The sequence below is a fragment of the Salvelinus fontinalis genome, chromosome 18, assembly GCF_029448725.1.
Source record: "Salvelinus fontinalis isolate EN_2023a chromosome 18, ASM2944872v1, whole genome shotgun sequence".
Taxonomy (NCBI): domain Eukaryota; kingdom Metazoa; phylum Chordata; class Actinopteri; order Salmoniformes; family Salmonidae; genus Salvelinus; species Salvelinus fontinalis.
In genome coordinates, this window is record NC_074682.1 from 46,657,254 (window position 1) to 46,674,981 (window position 17,728).

Below are 17,728 nucleotides of genomic sequence, written 5' to 3' on the forward strand. Positions count from 1 at the left end.
ATAAATCCCCATTAACAGAAAAGCTTGATCCTGAGCTGGTGCCAGTTTGAAGGCAACCCAAGCCCCAGGACAAGGATCAACTCTCCACTACACACTTTCCAAGGCTTCTAAACTTCAACACTCATAGTTATTAGATAAACCCTAATGTATTAACATACTCACTCAAATCCAGATCCAGTATTTCTAAAGTTTAGGATGAGATTAAAAATAATGAATTAATAGATCATTCTAAACATGTACTTATAGGCCTAGTAGGTTGGCGTTGCACGTCACATACGATCAATTATATCTATGGATGAAGTGATTCCATTTTATGATTTGAATTGACGTGATGTCCCTTCACTTTAAACCACACAGATGTCAGGCTGAGAATGTGGAATCTAATGGAATTTGTTATGTTGCAGAAAATGGCCCAGGTTCCAGATGCAAGTGGAACCTTCAATCAGTGGTGCCCGAAGCAGCAGGGGGGACATATAGCCCCCAGCATTGTGCTGAGGATCAATACTATCTGGGGTCCTTGGGACGTGCCTGCCCTTAAACCCTTACCCAAACCTTAACCCTTTACCTTTACCTTAACCAAAACCCATACCTAACCTTAACCTTAATCATTTTACATTTCAACTTCAATGGAGTAGTAATGTCCCTAGGATAGCACGGACCTTGTGCTGATGGTTGGATCGTTCCTGAGATAAGTGGGAAGGTGATGAGGCTGCAATATACTTGATGGGTGTTGGAGAAACACAATATGGCACAAGTAGATTTGAAAGAAGATATCGCTGCATTTGGTCCTCTTTGGAGTACATGGTGCATTAATAAACACACAATATGAAGACACTATCTTATTTGATTAGGTGAATATGTCATCAAAATAGACCCCAGAATAAAAAATATTAACCAGTTTGATTAGGCTATGAAAGCTTCAATGTATTACTGTATTGTTACATTGACCTGGCATTTAAATGTAATAACATTTAATTGAAAGACACAATTCCCAACATTCCTTAAATATGTAGCCCCCTATTCCTTAACAAATCATACCTTCTAGTAGCACCTATTCCGTGCCCTGCCTTTAATTCCGTTGACTTTGTAGGGACTAGGGAGTTTAGATTCGAAGGGTATGTATGGGCCGATGGGGCCCCTCTCCTTTCTTTATGTCGCATTTGCTGTGTTTACACAGTCGACACACCCTAGACTTTCAATCCCCCCCCCCCCCCCCCAATCCTGTCACACACACTACGTGTATGTCACTGACACAATAAATCAATAAACTCTATAATCAATCATGACGATGCAAGTGAACCGAACTGAAACCACCTAGAAATATAAATTGCAGGATGTAACGTCGTATTTGAGTCCTTACCCTCCTTCCGTGGGTATCCTGGTCTGTCCGAAAGGAGAGGGAGAAAATATCAAGGTAAACTATAGTTTTAACCATTTACATAACAATCTTGGCATCAAAGCATGTTTCTGCTACTTTAGGCAGCTGACACGACATCCGCAGCACACTGCAGACACACCCCTCTTGCTCTCATGCGCACACGCTTCTGCATACGCACAATGCTGAGTAAGATTAAAATAATAATACATACACAGAGACAATGTAATGATCGGTGTCTTGCTCTCATGCGCACACGCTTCTGCATACGCACAATGCTGAGTAAGATTAAAATAATAATACATACACAGAGACAATGTAATGATCACTACTATGTTCAATTCCTAGCATGTAACGCAATACTTTATTACAATGCTGCCACCTCACAAAACATGTGGCCACATAACAAATAATAGTGCATAGCACATATTTGTGGCAGATAATCATATCGTTTTCTTTTCAATGCATATATTATCATATTGTTACAATGTTATAGTAGCACTGTAGCAGATCAGTGCTTGCGGTGAAACAATGTTGCTTAAAAGCTCACGCGGTCAAAGTTGTTTACCTCTTCGTTACCTCTGACGTCATGACACACCCCTGGGTTTGGGGGAAGGGGACTTGCTCGCACACGTTACGAACATTTGGCTCGACCAAGCATAGCAGGGCTGGTGTAAAATGCCACCAACCAAAACACGGGATTAACGCAGATTGCACCTTTGATTGGCTATTGGAGAGTTTTACGGAACATATTATATACTGTGGACGTCCAGGGGCGGGGCATAACAAAAGTAATGGCCATTTATTTAGGGTCTGGCAAGACAGTGGATTTCACAGTTATTCTATAGAATTCGCCGTTTGTAGAGCATGACAAAAAGGTAAATACCTAACCTTTATTATTAGGCGTTTTCGTTCATAGCAGTCGCGTTTTGTCTGAATACAATTCATACATCGCCTAAACTTGATTGCGCAATTAGGGTTAACCAGCCAGCTACACGCTAACGACCAGTATCAGCTCTCGAGCCAGCATTTAGAGCCTTCGTTTGGGCGTGATAGTTTTGACATTTCGAGTCGATCACATACGGGTCTTTGTAATACGCAGTTATTACACAGTATCGAACATATTTACTGCAATTCAACATGGAGAGGATTTTTTTCTCTAGATATTGACGACGAAAAACGGATTATTAAGGGCAACTTGGTCTTGGGAAAAGTTGTACACAGGTATGAAACTCGCATGCAGAGAAGGAATGTGAAAGCTAAAACTATTCTGCTGCTCGAGCTCAAAATGAACGCAGTGTTACAAGGATGTCAGTGTACCAAAATAATCTTTACAATCCAACCATTGCACGCTTGTTGCTCAAATAATTGTCTTACATTTTCTTTACAGAGATACAAATTGTATTATTCAAGTAACCAAACTGTCTGAAACAAAGTCTGAATTGATTAAGCCAATTTCTACTTTTTCAGGATTAGAGATATATTAATGGTTAAGAGAGTTGTCAAGTCTTTATCCGCCATCTACAAACAAGGGCATGCCAAAATCTCAGGTAAGGTACTTTGATCTGATTTAAATCCATGCATTCATATATATTCATGCAATACATATATCCATTCATGCAATTAAGCTCAGCTCGACATTCCCGAAATATTTATTATCTGTCATAGCTTTGAAAAAATTTAGCTAGATAAGCTCTTTTTAATTTAAAAGCTGGAGTGTATTGCAGACACCCTTGCCCCAAATATGCCAGACTACTACTATTTGACATAACATGAGTTACATTTTAGGCTTCTGTTACTAGACCTTCAAAATGGGCCTCTCGTGTCTCACACGGGCAACTTTTTTTTCCTGATTTAACGTCAACCATGTTCTTAATGGGTTCAATACGTAGGTTAAATCAAATCCTCAATCCCTCGATAGAGATGATCAAAAAATACTGTATAAAATAAATAATACAAATACTGAGCTATATTGTATGCTCCAAAAGCGAAAACAATTATATTATTTTATACTAATACAATTGTGCTGAAAAATAGGTGTTGTTTAACAATTAATACAAAAAAACCCTAAGAAGGTAGGGGTCAAAATGATTGGATCCCCTGTTTCCACCATCCGCTAGCGAGGATAACAACATTGAGCCTTTTTCTAAAATGTTTTATGAGATTGGAGAATATTTTGGGAGGGATCTTAGACCATTCCTCCATACAGAATATTTCCAGATCCTTGATATCATTTGTCTGCGCTTATGGACTGCCCTCTTCAATTCAAACCACAGGTTTTCAATGGGGTTCAAGTCTGGAGACTGAGATGACAATTGCAAAATGGAAGGAAACGGGTAAACCTACCTGAATTTGTCCACTAGAAACTCTCGTTTGCAACTGTTTGGACATCCTAGATCAGCTAGATGCAGGCAAGAGTGTTCAAAGCAATATTGAATGTGTCACTATCTGTCACCTTGATTAATCCAATTTGTCTCTCGATTTGTTTCTACCTTATAAACTTCCATTCGTAGGCTAGGTTGTAGCAACCTCATGATGGGTATAGGGAACATTTGAGTATCATGTAGTAGCCTAAACCTATTGATGCTACATTGAGCTGGGTGAATGGAATATGAATGACAGTCATTCAAATGCTTTAATAGAAATAAGGCCATGCTGATAAAACAAAAATGTTTTCCTCCCAAACATTAAACAGCACTGACTGCCACTGATGTGTAAATAAAAACAGTAAGGGCTTATATTTGTTTTTCTTGTCAAATGTATCACCATATGCCTAAAACTATCCTGGAAATAGATGACGTGTAAGTAACCTTACCTCACATTTGTTTTTTTCTGTCATAGTTGTGTTTTTAGTCATAGTAAGACACAATGTCGGAAAACGATTTCAAACTGAAAACAAATCATTGCTCTTATTGGACACGTTCACATGCAGCACCTTTTCTGTTTCAAAACGTTTTGTCCCATTTGCTCCTACTGAACATGGCCCCGGTTTCCATTTAGAAGTGGGTAGTGTCGTTTGTTTTCCTTCTACGCAGCCTTTGTAGCCAAATGTGTTGACGAGTGATGCCGTATAAGTATTCACTATTTGAAATGATGAGAATTCAAAATACTGCCTCTCTCTAAGGGAATTGAGTCAACTGACCCAACAGGTCATGTTATTGTAGGTAGCACACTTTCGTTGGCACTAATGAATCCAACGAAAATGTGAATTTATATTTCCACCGAGCTATTAAGATTAGTGAAGCGATATCAGGGTACCGTTTTTGTGCTTGAGCTCTCTGATTTTGATATGTTATTTCTCTCATGCTGACTCTGAAAGATCTTTACTCAGGCCTAGAAGATTGAAAAGGTTTAGACCAATAAACCTCTTCAACCAGATTAGAATATCCTCGTTTATTAACACTTTAAATAACCATGTTCTTATTCCTGTGTAAATATTTCTGTAAGTACAGTAAAGAGCATCAGGCCTACTCATTGTTCTACTGTATTACAACAGTATACCTAATCTAAACCTTAGCCCTACCCCAACCCCATACCTTAATCCTACGAACAGTACGAGTACATTGTAACAATAAGTCATGACAATAGCATTTACCCTGTACTCTGTGTACACTTACTGTTAGTAATTACAGCGAGTCCTAAGAGCACTGTAATGTAAAGTGTGGCCCCCTTGTTTTCTTGATGATGCACAATATGACATCAGCATCATCAATTCAAGGGATAGGCCTACTGCTGGCTAAAGTTCTATGTTACCCCCTAGAGATACATCTCTATGATGTGTATGACGGGTAACACCTTGACCAAACCGGGCCGGCACGTGCGGTATCGTGTGCATGTTGATTGAAGCAAATGTGAACCAACTATGTTCATTTGGGGACAGGTTGAAACGCACATTAAACATTCATGGACATTTGGCTAGCTTGCTGTTGCTAACTAATTTGTCCTGGGAGGTGAACGTTGGGTTGTTATTTTACCTTAACCTGTGTGTCATGAATGGACCTTTTGGGTGTTGGATCTTTGTAGAATTTTGACCTCGAGTCTCTACTCTGACAATGAATCCACAGTTAAAGGGGAAACCTAGTAAGTAAGTTTCTAGTTAGTTTCTAGTTCATTTTCTATGAATAAGCTCTCACCCAGGTGGGTTTGTATTCTCCTGAAAACCAATGAGTAAATGGGAGAGGCAGGACTTGCAGCACGTCTAGCGTCTCAAATATAAGTAAAATGTTTTATTTTAGCGCCTGGCTATGCAGACGCCCGTGAGCAGTTTGGATGAAATGATGGAATAACATGTATGTTTACATTTATTTTGCAATGATCGCGCACACGACGTGGCTGGTCTAGTCAGGGTGTAACATGCAATATAGGCTTGCGTTATGTATATGTCAAGTGTGGGATGTACAGAGTGGCATGTTATAGACACTTTGAATGAATTAGGCTGTTTGAAAAGGTTTGAATTATGAGTGTGCTGATTAGTCGGACAAAACAAGTAACGGATATGGGCAATTTTGTGGATCTGTTTATGAGCCGAGTATTGTTTGTATTCGGGTGCCAGCAAGCATCTTTCTCATGTCAGTCACGGCGTTTCTAAACCATACTGTACTGTCTTTGCGTCAATCATGTGTGAGGTTCTACGTGGTCGAAATTAGAGGTCGACCGATTAATCGGAATGGCCGATCTGCAGGTTTTTTGCAGTGAGAATGTGCGGTGAGTAATTTTGCCAGCATCTAATTAGGCATATTAGAACACTTATGTATCATCCGATCCGACTATCAACTGTCAACTTGCGGATACGATTCCGAATACGAGTATGGCCATGTCGGCACACCCAGAGTTTGAATCCTAAGCAGCCTGCCTACACATAGTTTGAAGTACAATAGACCAACATAGCTGCTGTAGTAGGTCAAAGCTGTGTGCTGGAAAACCTTGGTAGAGCATGGGTGGAGTAGTTATTGTGGTGCACGCGAATTTCCTTTCTTTTTCGACCAATGCCTACCTCTCACTTTAAATATATATTTTTGTTTTGAATAGTGTTTATGTTTTATACAGCAGTAATCTGTGTCCAAGACAGTTTCTCCCTCGGGGACAATAACGTTTTATCCTATCCTATGTAACCCATTTTGGAGGTGGAAATTGCCATAATGTAATGGTTCTACTGCCAGTGCCATCGGCTGCCATCACTATCACCTCATAATGCCCTCGAGAGCATTTATAAGCGTATGATAACGTACTGACAAGATGCACCATACACTGCGGCACGCCCCTAATTAAGTCGGTGGCACACAGCAAAACTTGGAACCGCCACTGTTGTTGTAGAACGTGCAGTTCCTGGTTGCTATGTACAAGACCGTGTAATAAGATTATCTGAACCTAGTCGGGATGCCACATTTCTCCCCAACACACTCCCTCACTCCCTCGCTCAACCACATTTCTCCCCAACACATTCCCTCACTCCCTCGCTCAACCATATTTCTCCCCAACACACTCCCTCACTCCCTCGCTCAACCACATTTCTCCCCAACACACTCCCTCGCTCAACCACATTTCTCCCCAACACACTCCCTCACTCCCTCGCTCAACCACATTTCTCCCCAACACACTCCCTCACTCCCTCGCTCAACCACATTTCTCCCCAACACACTCCCTCACTCCCTCGCTCAATCACATTTCCTCTGCCAAAGAGGTGATGAGGGAAGTAGAGAAGTCAAGTCGTCAAGTGTTTGGAGGCCTGTAGGATCAATGTATGATACATGCAGACCTAGTCTAGAGAATGGGAGATCTTGGATAAACATGATACGATCGAAAGAAAGCAGGATGAACAAAAACAGCTCTTTGGCCTATTCCCTTCCCCTAGGTCCCACGTCTTCAGTTTTTTCAGATCTGACTGAGTGGATAAGTGTAAAGGCATCCGGTTGATTCCCAGTCAAAACAGTTCGGAAGAGTTTGCATATATAATGTAGACATTTTGTGATGTTTTTGTTCGTTATGTACTTTGGTAAGGATTTTTTGGGCTCTTCAGGCACACATTTTTTCTTGAGGCAAGTCTAAGTCACTAGCTAAAGTCTATGCCCTTTTGTTGGTGACTGGTCAATAGTATGGATTTTTCAATAAAGACTTTGTTGTCATTCAATGAGAGACAAGTCATTTCCATTCACAATTTTTCATTGAGAAATACTACACCAAACTAAGATCTCCTCGGCAAAAACTCTGAACAGTTCATTTTGAGATGTGTCTGTTACTTGAGCTCTGTGAAGCATTTATTTGAGCTGCAATTTCTGAGGCTGGTAACTAATGAACTTATCCTCTGCAGCAGAGGTAACTCTGGGTCTTTGTTTCCTGTGGCGGTCCTCATGAGAGCCGGTTTCATCATAGCGCTTGATGGTTTTTGCGACTGCACTTGAATGTCACGACCGTTTAAAGGAGTGGACCAAGGCGCAGCGTTTTGAGCGTACATATTTATTTATTTACCGATGTCGCCAACAAAAACAATAAATATCAAACTGACACGTGAAGCCAACGTAGTGCATCCAGGAAACTAACAAGGACAACTACCCACAAAACCAACTTGGAAAAATGGCAACCTAAATAGGCTCCCCAATCAGAGACAACAATAAACAGCTGTCTCTGATTGGGAACCCATCCAGGCCACCATCAACCTAATTACCTCTAGACAACAAAAACCCTAGACAAGACAAAAACCCATAGACAATACAAAAACTAAACAAACCACCCTTGTCACACCCTGACCTAACCAAATAATAAAGAAACCAAATATAACTAAAGTCAGGGCGTGGCATTGAAGAAACGGACAAAGTAATGATGGACTGTCCTTTCTCTTTGCATTTTTGAGCTGTTCTTGCCATAATATGGACTTTTACCAAATAGGGCTATCTTCTGTCACCTTATCCCATATCACAACACAACTGATTGTCTCAAACACATTAAGAGGGAAATAAATTCCACAAATTAACTTTTAACAACCTGTTAATTGAAATGCATTCCAGGTGACTACCGCATGAAGCTGGTTGAGAGAATGCCAAGAGTGTGCAAAACTGTCATTAACCTGTTGAGGACATAGGGCGCTGTTTTCACTTTGGGGGAAAATCGTGCCCAATTTAAACGGCCTCGTACTCAATTCTTGCTCGTACAATATGCATATTATTATTACTATTGGATAGAAAACACTCTCTAGTTTCTAAGAACTAGTGTATCTATCATTTCCTATACAACATGTATTTTTTAGTTATGTTTATGAATAGTTATTTGGTTAGAATATGTGTGTCAGAAAAAGTGTCAGAAAAATATCCGGACGTTGTGGGAAAAAGATGCTACGTTAGCACAATGTATAACCACTGATTTCAGCTCTAAATATGCACATTTTCGAACAAAACATAAGTGTATGTATAACCTGATGTTATAGGACTGTCATCTGATGAAGCTTATCAAGGTTAGTCAAAAATTATATATCTTGTTTATTCGCTAACGTGCCTATTGCTATCGCTAACGTGCCTTGATGAATGAATGCGGTAGTGTGGTAGGCTATTGTAGTAAGCTAATATAATGCTATTGTAATGAAACAGGCAGGGAGCAGGTCTCGAACCCTCGACCTTCTAGCCCGAAGTCCGGCGCGCTATCAACTGTGCCGCAAAAGCATGCTCAAGCGGCAGAGTCGATTTCCGCGCTTATAAACCCAGGGTCGTTACACTACTCCCTCCTTTCAAAGAGCGCGTCCTCGCGCTAGCTTGCGACTTTACGTCTTACAGGAACGCGCTCACCGGCCAAGCACGCGCACTGTCGTGGATGCGAGGTCCGATCACTTCCGACACCAGTGTAATGAAACAGCAGGGAGCAGGTCTCGAACCCTCGACCTTCTAGCCCGAAGTCCGGCGCGCTATCAACTGTGCCGCAAAAGCATGCTCAAGTGGCAGAGTCGATTTCATCGCTTATAAACCCAGGGTCGTTACACTATATTGTGTTTTCGCTGTAAAACACTTAAAAAATCTGAAATATTGGCTGGATTCACAAGATGTTTGTCTTTAATTTGCTGTACACCATCGATTTTTCAGAAATGTTTTATGATGAGTATTTAGGTATTTGACGTTGGTGTCTGTAATTACTCTGGCTGCTTCGGTTCTATTTCTGACGGTAGCTGTGATTGTAGCTGCAATGTAAAACTGATTTATACCTCAAATATGCACATTTTTGGAACAAAACATAGATTTATTGTATAACATGTTATAAGACTGTCATCTGATGAAGTTGTTTCTTGGTTAGTTTGGTTGGTTCTTGGCTAGTTATGTTGGCTTTGTGCATGCTACCTGTGCTGTGAAAAATGTCTGTCCTTTTTTGTATTTGGTGGTGAGCTAACATAAATATATGTGGTGTTTTGGCTGTAAAACATTTTAAAAATCGGACATGTTGACTGGATTCCCGAGATGTGTATCTTTCATTTGCTGTATTGGACTTGTTAATGTGTGAAAGTTAAATATTTCTAAAAAATATATTTTGAATTTCGCGCTCTGCCTTTTCAGTGGAATGTGGGAGGAGTTCTGCTAGCGGAACGCCAGAGCCAGACAGGTTAAGGCAAAGGGTGGCTACTTTGAAGAATCGCAAATAGAAAATATATTTTGATATGTTTAACACATTTTTGGTTACTACATGATTCCATATGTGTTATTTCATATTTTTTGATGTCTTCACTATTATTCTACCACGTAGAAAATAGTCAAAATAAAGAGAAACCCTTGAATGAGCAGGTGTGTCCAAACTTTTGACTGGTACTGTAAGTAAGTGGGTGAAGGAATAAGATCACGGCGCATCATATTGTTTTAGCTTGCTGCCGTGTTTGAGAGGTCAAAGACCTTTGGATGAGTTATCTGTACAGCTGCCACTGCAGCTTGATTTCCTTGTGTTTTCTCCTCTCAGTTCTGGGCCCATATGCTCCTCCCCTATCTTCTCCGAGCAGAGCAGGCAGGCCCTTTGTTCTAGCGACTCCCAGACTCCAAACAGAAACAATGTGTACCCAGTACTGTTCTTCCTTCAGACAAGCTTGCCTCAAAACTTTGTTAATTTTCACAATGTATCTCATTCACACTCACCAAAAATGACATTTGGTAGCTCCTACCTATATATGTAAAATCTATCTATAATGTATAGCTGGATTGCCTGTCTTTGCAATTTGTTTATTTTCGTCTATGCTCGTTAACATATTTAGCTAGCAGCCTCCATGGAAATTCCCCATTTACTTGTGCACATTTTGTTAGCATTCTTGTAGTAGCCTGCCAATGGGATTTTTTTCGGAGAGTTTTGGAGCCCCTTGTGTACTAAGCCGGTAATACCGTAAATCTCGGAGTGAGAGAAGGATGGTATGAGGATATGAACGTCTGGTTACCGCCCAACCCTACTTTGGGAACTACTTCCCAATCCATTTGACTGTGATCCTGGCTCAATTGAACATGCCGGCAAGTGAAATCAAACAGCTGGTCGAGCTGTCATGTGACCGAACGCATTCACGTGTCACTACGGAGTTTTGGTTCCTGACTCAAAGGGAATATACCCTGGCATCTCCCTCTAATCATTAATGCCACGTTCAAGACAACTGGGAACTCTGAAAAAAACAGACTAAGACTGGGAAAAATCATTTTTTGAACGGTCATCCAACTGAATTCCAACTCGGGAACTCTGGCCTCTTTCTGGAGCCCTGACTTTCTGACTTTCTGACCTGAAGACCACTGATGTCATGATTTGATCTCGTATTTTTCAGAGTACCCAGTTGTTTTGAAAGCACCATCAGTGCTCTCGTCTGCATTAAAACCAAATATCGAACCAGGTTGGATGTGACTGCAGAGATGAAGTGCGCACTGTTGACCACACACGCCCCTTGACTTTTAGAAGCTCCGACGTGACATGCATCAAGCATACCCATCTCAGCACACCCATCTCAGCACACCCATCTCAGCACACCCATCTCATTAGTGGTGGTGAGATAAGATACATTATGTCAGACTCATTTGTAATTGACTGTCGTAGCCCCACATTAAAAGTATGTGATGGTGAGTCGAGAAGACAATCGGAAATACTGTTAGAATGTTTTTCAATTGACTGCGCTAGCCCCAAATAAAAAAGTACACATTGGTTGTTAATTGCATAATTTCCAGATGTCAAAATGGGGTCGTAGGCCAAAAAGCTGGACAACCAGAGCTGAACCTAGAACAGTAGCCGAGGGCATTGTAATGCAGGCTCACGTTCCAGCCAGTCACAGCCACAACAATGGCAGGTTGTGTACGAGGGTCGAGCAGTCGTGTTGGTACAGTCTATTAGCTTTCTGTCCACCCTGCGACAGCAGTACAGTGATCCAACCCACCCCCCCATGACCACTGTAATTGGTTGCTTCCTCCTCTCCCATATGTAACAGTTTAGGCCTCCTATAGAGCTACCCTTTATTTGACACAGAAAGCTGGGCTTTTGTGTGGGTGTATGCCGTATGCTGTATATAGTGCACGTGTTAAGTTGTTGTTGGGAGTAATGACGCGTTAAGTTCCACCTATTAGTGTTGGGCACACATTGAAATGTCCAGTGGTTGATGGTTCGAACACTCGACACGTCACAGGTAAAGCATACTTGTGTGTAAGTATATCCGGGTTAGTCATGTAGAATAATGCGACTTCTTGGAAACTTGTTGTATGCAGGGCCCACCAGTGGGTTGAGAAAAAGGAGAAACCCACTTGGTTTGGTCCCTGTATGAGTTAGAATGAGTGAGTTAGTTACATTGTAAATAGTATGAGTTAGTGGAAATAGAATGCTTTAGTATGCGGCCATAATGATGATACAAAGAAGGTGTTACGACATCATTACCTGCAGGTGATTGAGGCATAGTACACGTTGCCGAGGTTTGTACTTTTTGGGTTTTGGTTATGTAACTGGGACCAGAGCTAAGTGCTTACACACCCACATCAACCACATGTCTGTTGTCTGTCCGGTCATCTCCTTGCTAGTTCAGAGTGTGTGTGTGCTAGTGTGTGTGTTTGCGAGAGAGCGATAGCACTTAATCGCTCCCAAGCTCTGGAGAGACAGGGCTGTGTGTGTGTGTCCAAGCGGGCCTCTTCGTCTTTCCCCTCTCCAGAGTCCAGCGAGGGACCCAGCAAAAGGACAGGCCGCCCCTGCCTCTCTCGCTTCGCGCTGTGGCCTGGAGAGGGTTGTGTGTGTGTGGAGACCAAGGTTATTATAGTAAATGTAAACTGAAACAAATCATTTTTGGGGGGGCTTAAACATTCTAGTAAAATAAATTAAAATAATGAAGAAAAACATTTGAAAAACTATTATCTTCAAAAACTAAATAAAATAAAAAACATAATTTCTGTTTAGTTGTGGTGAAATCTAATAGGCTTTTCAAGCATTTTTTTATTATGGTTTTTTTTACCTTCTGAATCTGGCGGGTAAATTCTACCAGTAGATGGTGATGTTTCAAGTAGGCCTAGCTTGTGCATCACTATCACTAGCTAGTAGTAATTCATTGGGTGAGCGAGGAGCATGAGCGTGAACCATAGGCCTGAACAATGGCAGCAAATGATTTTCTCGCTCGTTGGAATAATGTGTAGAATTGCAGGAAATTAGCTTTTAAAACGGCAAAATATGACACGGGAGGTTGTATGACAGAGGGAAATGAAGGCGAGAGGGAGAGGGGAATCACCAAGTACTCTTTTATTCCGATTGCAATTATGCAATTTAACAAATGTTGGACTAATTGCACTTAGCACTTGTACTATGAAATTGCACTTACCCTTTCTATTTTTTTGTAAATATCCTTTGCTATTTATTTTACATTTTTCAATGTTATATGTTTTATGACTGCTGCAAGATGAATTGCGGACATTTGAGGACATTCAAGTTTTCTGAATCTGAATCGCTGGTGTCTATCCAGGCCTATTCTGTTGTTCCAGTTTCTCTTTCTATTGTTCTTTTTTCTCTCTTTTCCCCCATCAGTCGATCACTGTCTTTTTAGGGTTTCTTTACTGCATCCTCTCCCTCTTTCTGACACTTCTATCACTGTTTTTATGTATTCCTTTCTTATTTTCTCTCTGTTTGCTTCTGTTTCTGACTCGCTTTCTTTCTCGCCGTTCCTCCCCCTCCCCCCACATCTCTTCGCCTTGTAAAGTTGCTTATTTCTCTCTCTCTCTCTCTCTCTCTGTCTCTCTCTCTATCCCTCTCTCTCCCCTCTCTCTTTCCATGGAGAGGGTCATTCCAGGTCTGATTTGTTTTATGTTTGTTCTGTACTTGTAGTGACCCAGCCAGAGTATGCAGTAAAACACATCTCTCTTACTCTGTCTCTCGCTCTCTCTCTTTCCTTTTGGGAATATCTTGGCAGTCGGGAGCCATTTCTGAGCCATTTTTGGTATTGCGTCATGTGATGTGATAGGGATCCAGCCGCTCATTGGGCTCCGTCGTTTCGTAGAATGACCCCTTCTCTCTCACTCCACCAGCATTCCGGCCCCTCTCATTTTTCCAGCTCTGTTATAGGTCTGGACGTGATTCCGGCTCTGACTTTTGTGTGTCGGGATGTGGTCCGTAAGCTCATTGCTGACATTCTTGAGACATGATGCCGTGAAGTTTTTTGTTCCTTCTCTTTCCTGCTTGTCTGTGAGCAGTTAAGGCAAATGATCACTTTTAGAAAATCCTCTCTGCATCCTTCTACCTCTTCCCCTTCTTCTTTAGTTAAAGGAAAGGGTGCACAATATATATTTCACAAATTACACTGCTCAAAAAAATAAAGGGAACACTTAAACAACACAATGTAACTCCAAGTCAATCACACTTCTGTGAAATCAAACTGTCCACTTAGGAAGCAACACTGATTGACAATACATTTCACATGCTGTTGTGCAAATGGAATAGACAACAGGTGGAAATTAGAGGCAATTAGCAAGACGCCCCCAATAAAGGAGTGGTTCTGCAGGTGGTGACCACAGACCACTTCTCAGTTCCTATGCTTCCTGGCTGATGTTTTGGTCACTTTTGAATGCTGGCGGTGCGTTCACTCTAGTGGTAGCATGAGACGGAGTCTACAACCCACACAAGTGGCTCAGGTAGTGCAGCTCATCCAGGATGGCACATCAATGCGAGCTGTGGCAAGAAGGTTTGCTGTGTCTGTCAGCGTAGTGTCCAGAGCATGGAGGCGCTACCAGGAGACAGGCCAGTACATCAGGAGACGTGGAGGAGGCCGTAGGAGGGCAACAACCAGGCAGCAGGACCGCTACCTCCGCCTTTGTGCAAGGAGGTGCACTGCCAGAGCCCTGCAAAATGACCTCCATCAGGCCACAAATGTGCATGTGTCTGCTCAAACGGTCAGAAACAGACTCCATGAGGGTGGTATGAGGGCCCGACGTCCACAGGTGGGGGTTGTGCTTACAGCCCAACACCGTGCAGGACGTTTGGCATTTGCCAGAGAACACCAAGATTGGCAAATTCGCCACTGGCGCCCTGTGCTCTTCACAGATGAAAGCAGGTTCACACTGAGCACATGAGCACATGTGACAGACGTGACAGTCTGGAGACGCCGTGGAGAACGTTCTGCTGCCTGCAACATCCTCCAGCATGACCGGTTTGGCGGTGGGTCAGTCGTGGGGTGGCATTTCTTTGGGGGGCCGCACAGCCCTCCATGTGCTCGCCAGAGGTAGCCTGACTGCCATTAGGTACCGAGATGAGATCCTCAGACCCCTTGTGAGACCATATCCTGGTGCGGTTGGCCCTGGGTTCCTACTAATGCAAGACAATGCTAGACCTCATGTGGCTGGAGTGTGTCAGCAGTTCCTGCAAGAGGAAGGCATTGATGCTATGGACTGGCCCGCCCGTTCCCCAGACCTGAATCCAATTGAGCACATCTGGGACATCATGTCTCGCTCCATCCACCAATGCCACGTTGCACCACAGACTGTCCAGGAGTTGGTGGATGCTTTAGTCCAGGTCTGGGAGGAGATCCCTCAGGAGACCATCCGCCACCTCATCAGGAGCATGCCCAGGCGTTGTAGGGAGGTCATACAGGCACATTGAGGCCACACACACTACTGAGCCTCATTTTGACTTGTTTTAAGGACATTACATCAAAGTTGGATCAGCCTGTAGTGTGGTTTTCCACTTTAATTTTGAGTGTGACTCCAAATCCAGACCTCCATGGGTTGATAAATTTGATTTCCATTGATAATTTGTGTGTGATTTTGTTGTCAGCACATTCAACTATGTAAAGAAAAAAGTATTTAATAAGAATATTTCATTCATTCAGATTTAGGATGTGTTATTTTAGTGTTCCGTTTATTTTTTTGAGCAGTGTATATTCCATCTAAAAAATGTCAAAAGTTTAACATTTTTAAAATAATTATACACTTCTATTTTCGCATTTTGAATGACATTTATGAAAAACTCATATACAGTACCAACAATACATTGTGGCTTTGACATGAAGAAAGAAACAGCCTGCTGGTGGCTTTGGTGATGGAGTGAATTGGATAAGTAGGTACTAAAGTACCCAAAAAGTTTTGTTATGTTGCTAGTTGATGATAAAAATCAAAGATAGCCAGCTATCTAATTGCACCGGTCCATGCAAAATGAAGTGGCAAACTCGGATCTAGCATGCTAGCAAGCTACAACAACTCCATCAACATTGCACTTTTTGCAGAAATGAATGGTCAAATACAAATCTGATTAATGTAATTGTTTATTTCAAGGTATGTCTTTATTTTAGTTGAACTGCCTGATCTTCATTGGCCAATATAACTTGTAGGATATCATGGTTGCCAATGTTTGTGTTAGCCATTATACCTGGATTTACGATTACTGCTGCTAGTAACATTAGCACTCAGGTTAGCATGTGGGTAGCTATAGCTACCATCAGCTAACAACAGAGTTTTAGCCAGTTTGGTCATAAGCGTTCAATGTCTACTATGATGATAAAGGTTTAGGAGAAATGCTGATGTGCTGAACTGCTAATAAGTGATGTGTTTCAAGGCTTCTAGGGGTAAGCCAGCAGGGGTGTGAAAGGGGCCAAGCTAAAAGCCTGTGCGCTGTATAAGTGAAACCAATATTTTTAGCAGATACAGAATAAAGAAATCCCAGGATACGGTCATTCAGAGTGCCCCTTCCTTGCTTCCTTGTCTCCTTTATTGCTTGACCACAAGCCTGAAACGACTGGATAGGTGAAACCAATGGCTAGTTTCCCTTTACCTGTCCATTTTTATATGCTCAGTAACAATAAAGAGACAAGGAAATGAGGTGTTTTGTGAGGGTTGGAACACTGCCATGGTCAGTTTTGAGCCTGCCCACAACTACACCGCTCTCCTCTTTGCAATAGGAGCTTGCAACAGTGCCAATGGCTAGAAGATACAGCGAACAGCAACAATGTTTGGAAATGTATACACCTCCGTACAAGATTCAAACCACCATGCACTCCTGATTTATTGACCGTGTTAAATTGGTCGGAATTGTGGGAGTGCTTCTACCATTTTCATTGAATGTCTTCAGGTGTTTGATATACTACTTTTCAGTTTTAGCATAAATCCAGCACCTAGACTAAAGCCTATTAGTTGACCATTTTAAAGGAATTGCATGAGTTTTAAAGGGATAGTTCATCCGTTAGTCAAAGTTTGCCAGATGTTTACAAAAGTGGTCCTAGGTGTAGCTGAACGCTTAACCTGTTATTGCCATCTGTTGTGTAGGCCTATATGATCCTGCTATTTGTATTAGGAGACATGGAAACTAAAGAAATTATAAAGGTTGGCCTAATTTCATCTAATTTCATCTAATTAGATGGTGTCAAACTTTCTCTTTCATTTTGTAATGAGATATGCATGTAGCAGAACCTACATAACTGATTGTGCAACAAACATACGTTCCTGGACCTTTTCTTGAGGTATGAAAACATCAAAGATTTCCATTTTTTTTTAATGAACAATCCCTTTACTTCCTCCAAGAGTAGAATTCTCGCCTACAAACACCACCACTGCCTGGTGTTGTTCAATAATTCAGTACGATAGTTAGGCTCTATAGTAATATGGCTTACATAATGTAATAAATTATTGGTTCTCACAATCCCAGTTGCTGCTAATGAACAGCGTTTAAGTGCTGGTCTAGGTTCAGCTGTCCCGTGAGTCCCATGTCCTCCAAAGCTCAAAGTATCAGAGCAGAGTGCTTATCTAGGATCAGTATTTTAGAACATAATTCAGTAAATTAGGCTATAGGGACCTGGAGGACCTGATCCTAGATCAGCACTTCTACTCTGTCACTGTTTTTCAATACCAGCCCAGATCATCTTTGAAAACATCCAACTGATCCAGATACAGTTCATAATATGCTTCCGGATACCATTCC

At 41.7% G+C, this 17,728-nt stretch overlaps 1 protein-coding gene across 4 annotated transcripts in view; it reads left to right on the top strand.

Moving 5' to 3' along the window:
• Positions 1-2,023: 2,023 nt before the first annotated feature.
• LOC129815643 (vitamin D3 receptor B-like) overlaps positions 2,024-17,728 on the top strand; it is a 92,335-nt gene continuing 76,630 nt past the window's right edge. For 2 of the 4 annotated variants that reach the window (XM_055869628.1, XM_055869629.1), the window contains exons 1-2: positions 2,024-2,253; positions 2,846-2,925. In XM_055869628.1, the coding sequence (XP_055725603.1) occupies positions 2,243-2,253; positions 2,846-2,925 (91 nt within the window). In that variant the 5' untranslated portion in view covers positions 2,024-2,242. Of the gene's footprint in view, positions 2,600-2,845; positions 2,926-17,728 lie in introns of all 4 variants that reach the window. The other 2 variants (XM_055869630.1, XM_055869631.1) reach the window with 2 other exon arrangements.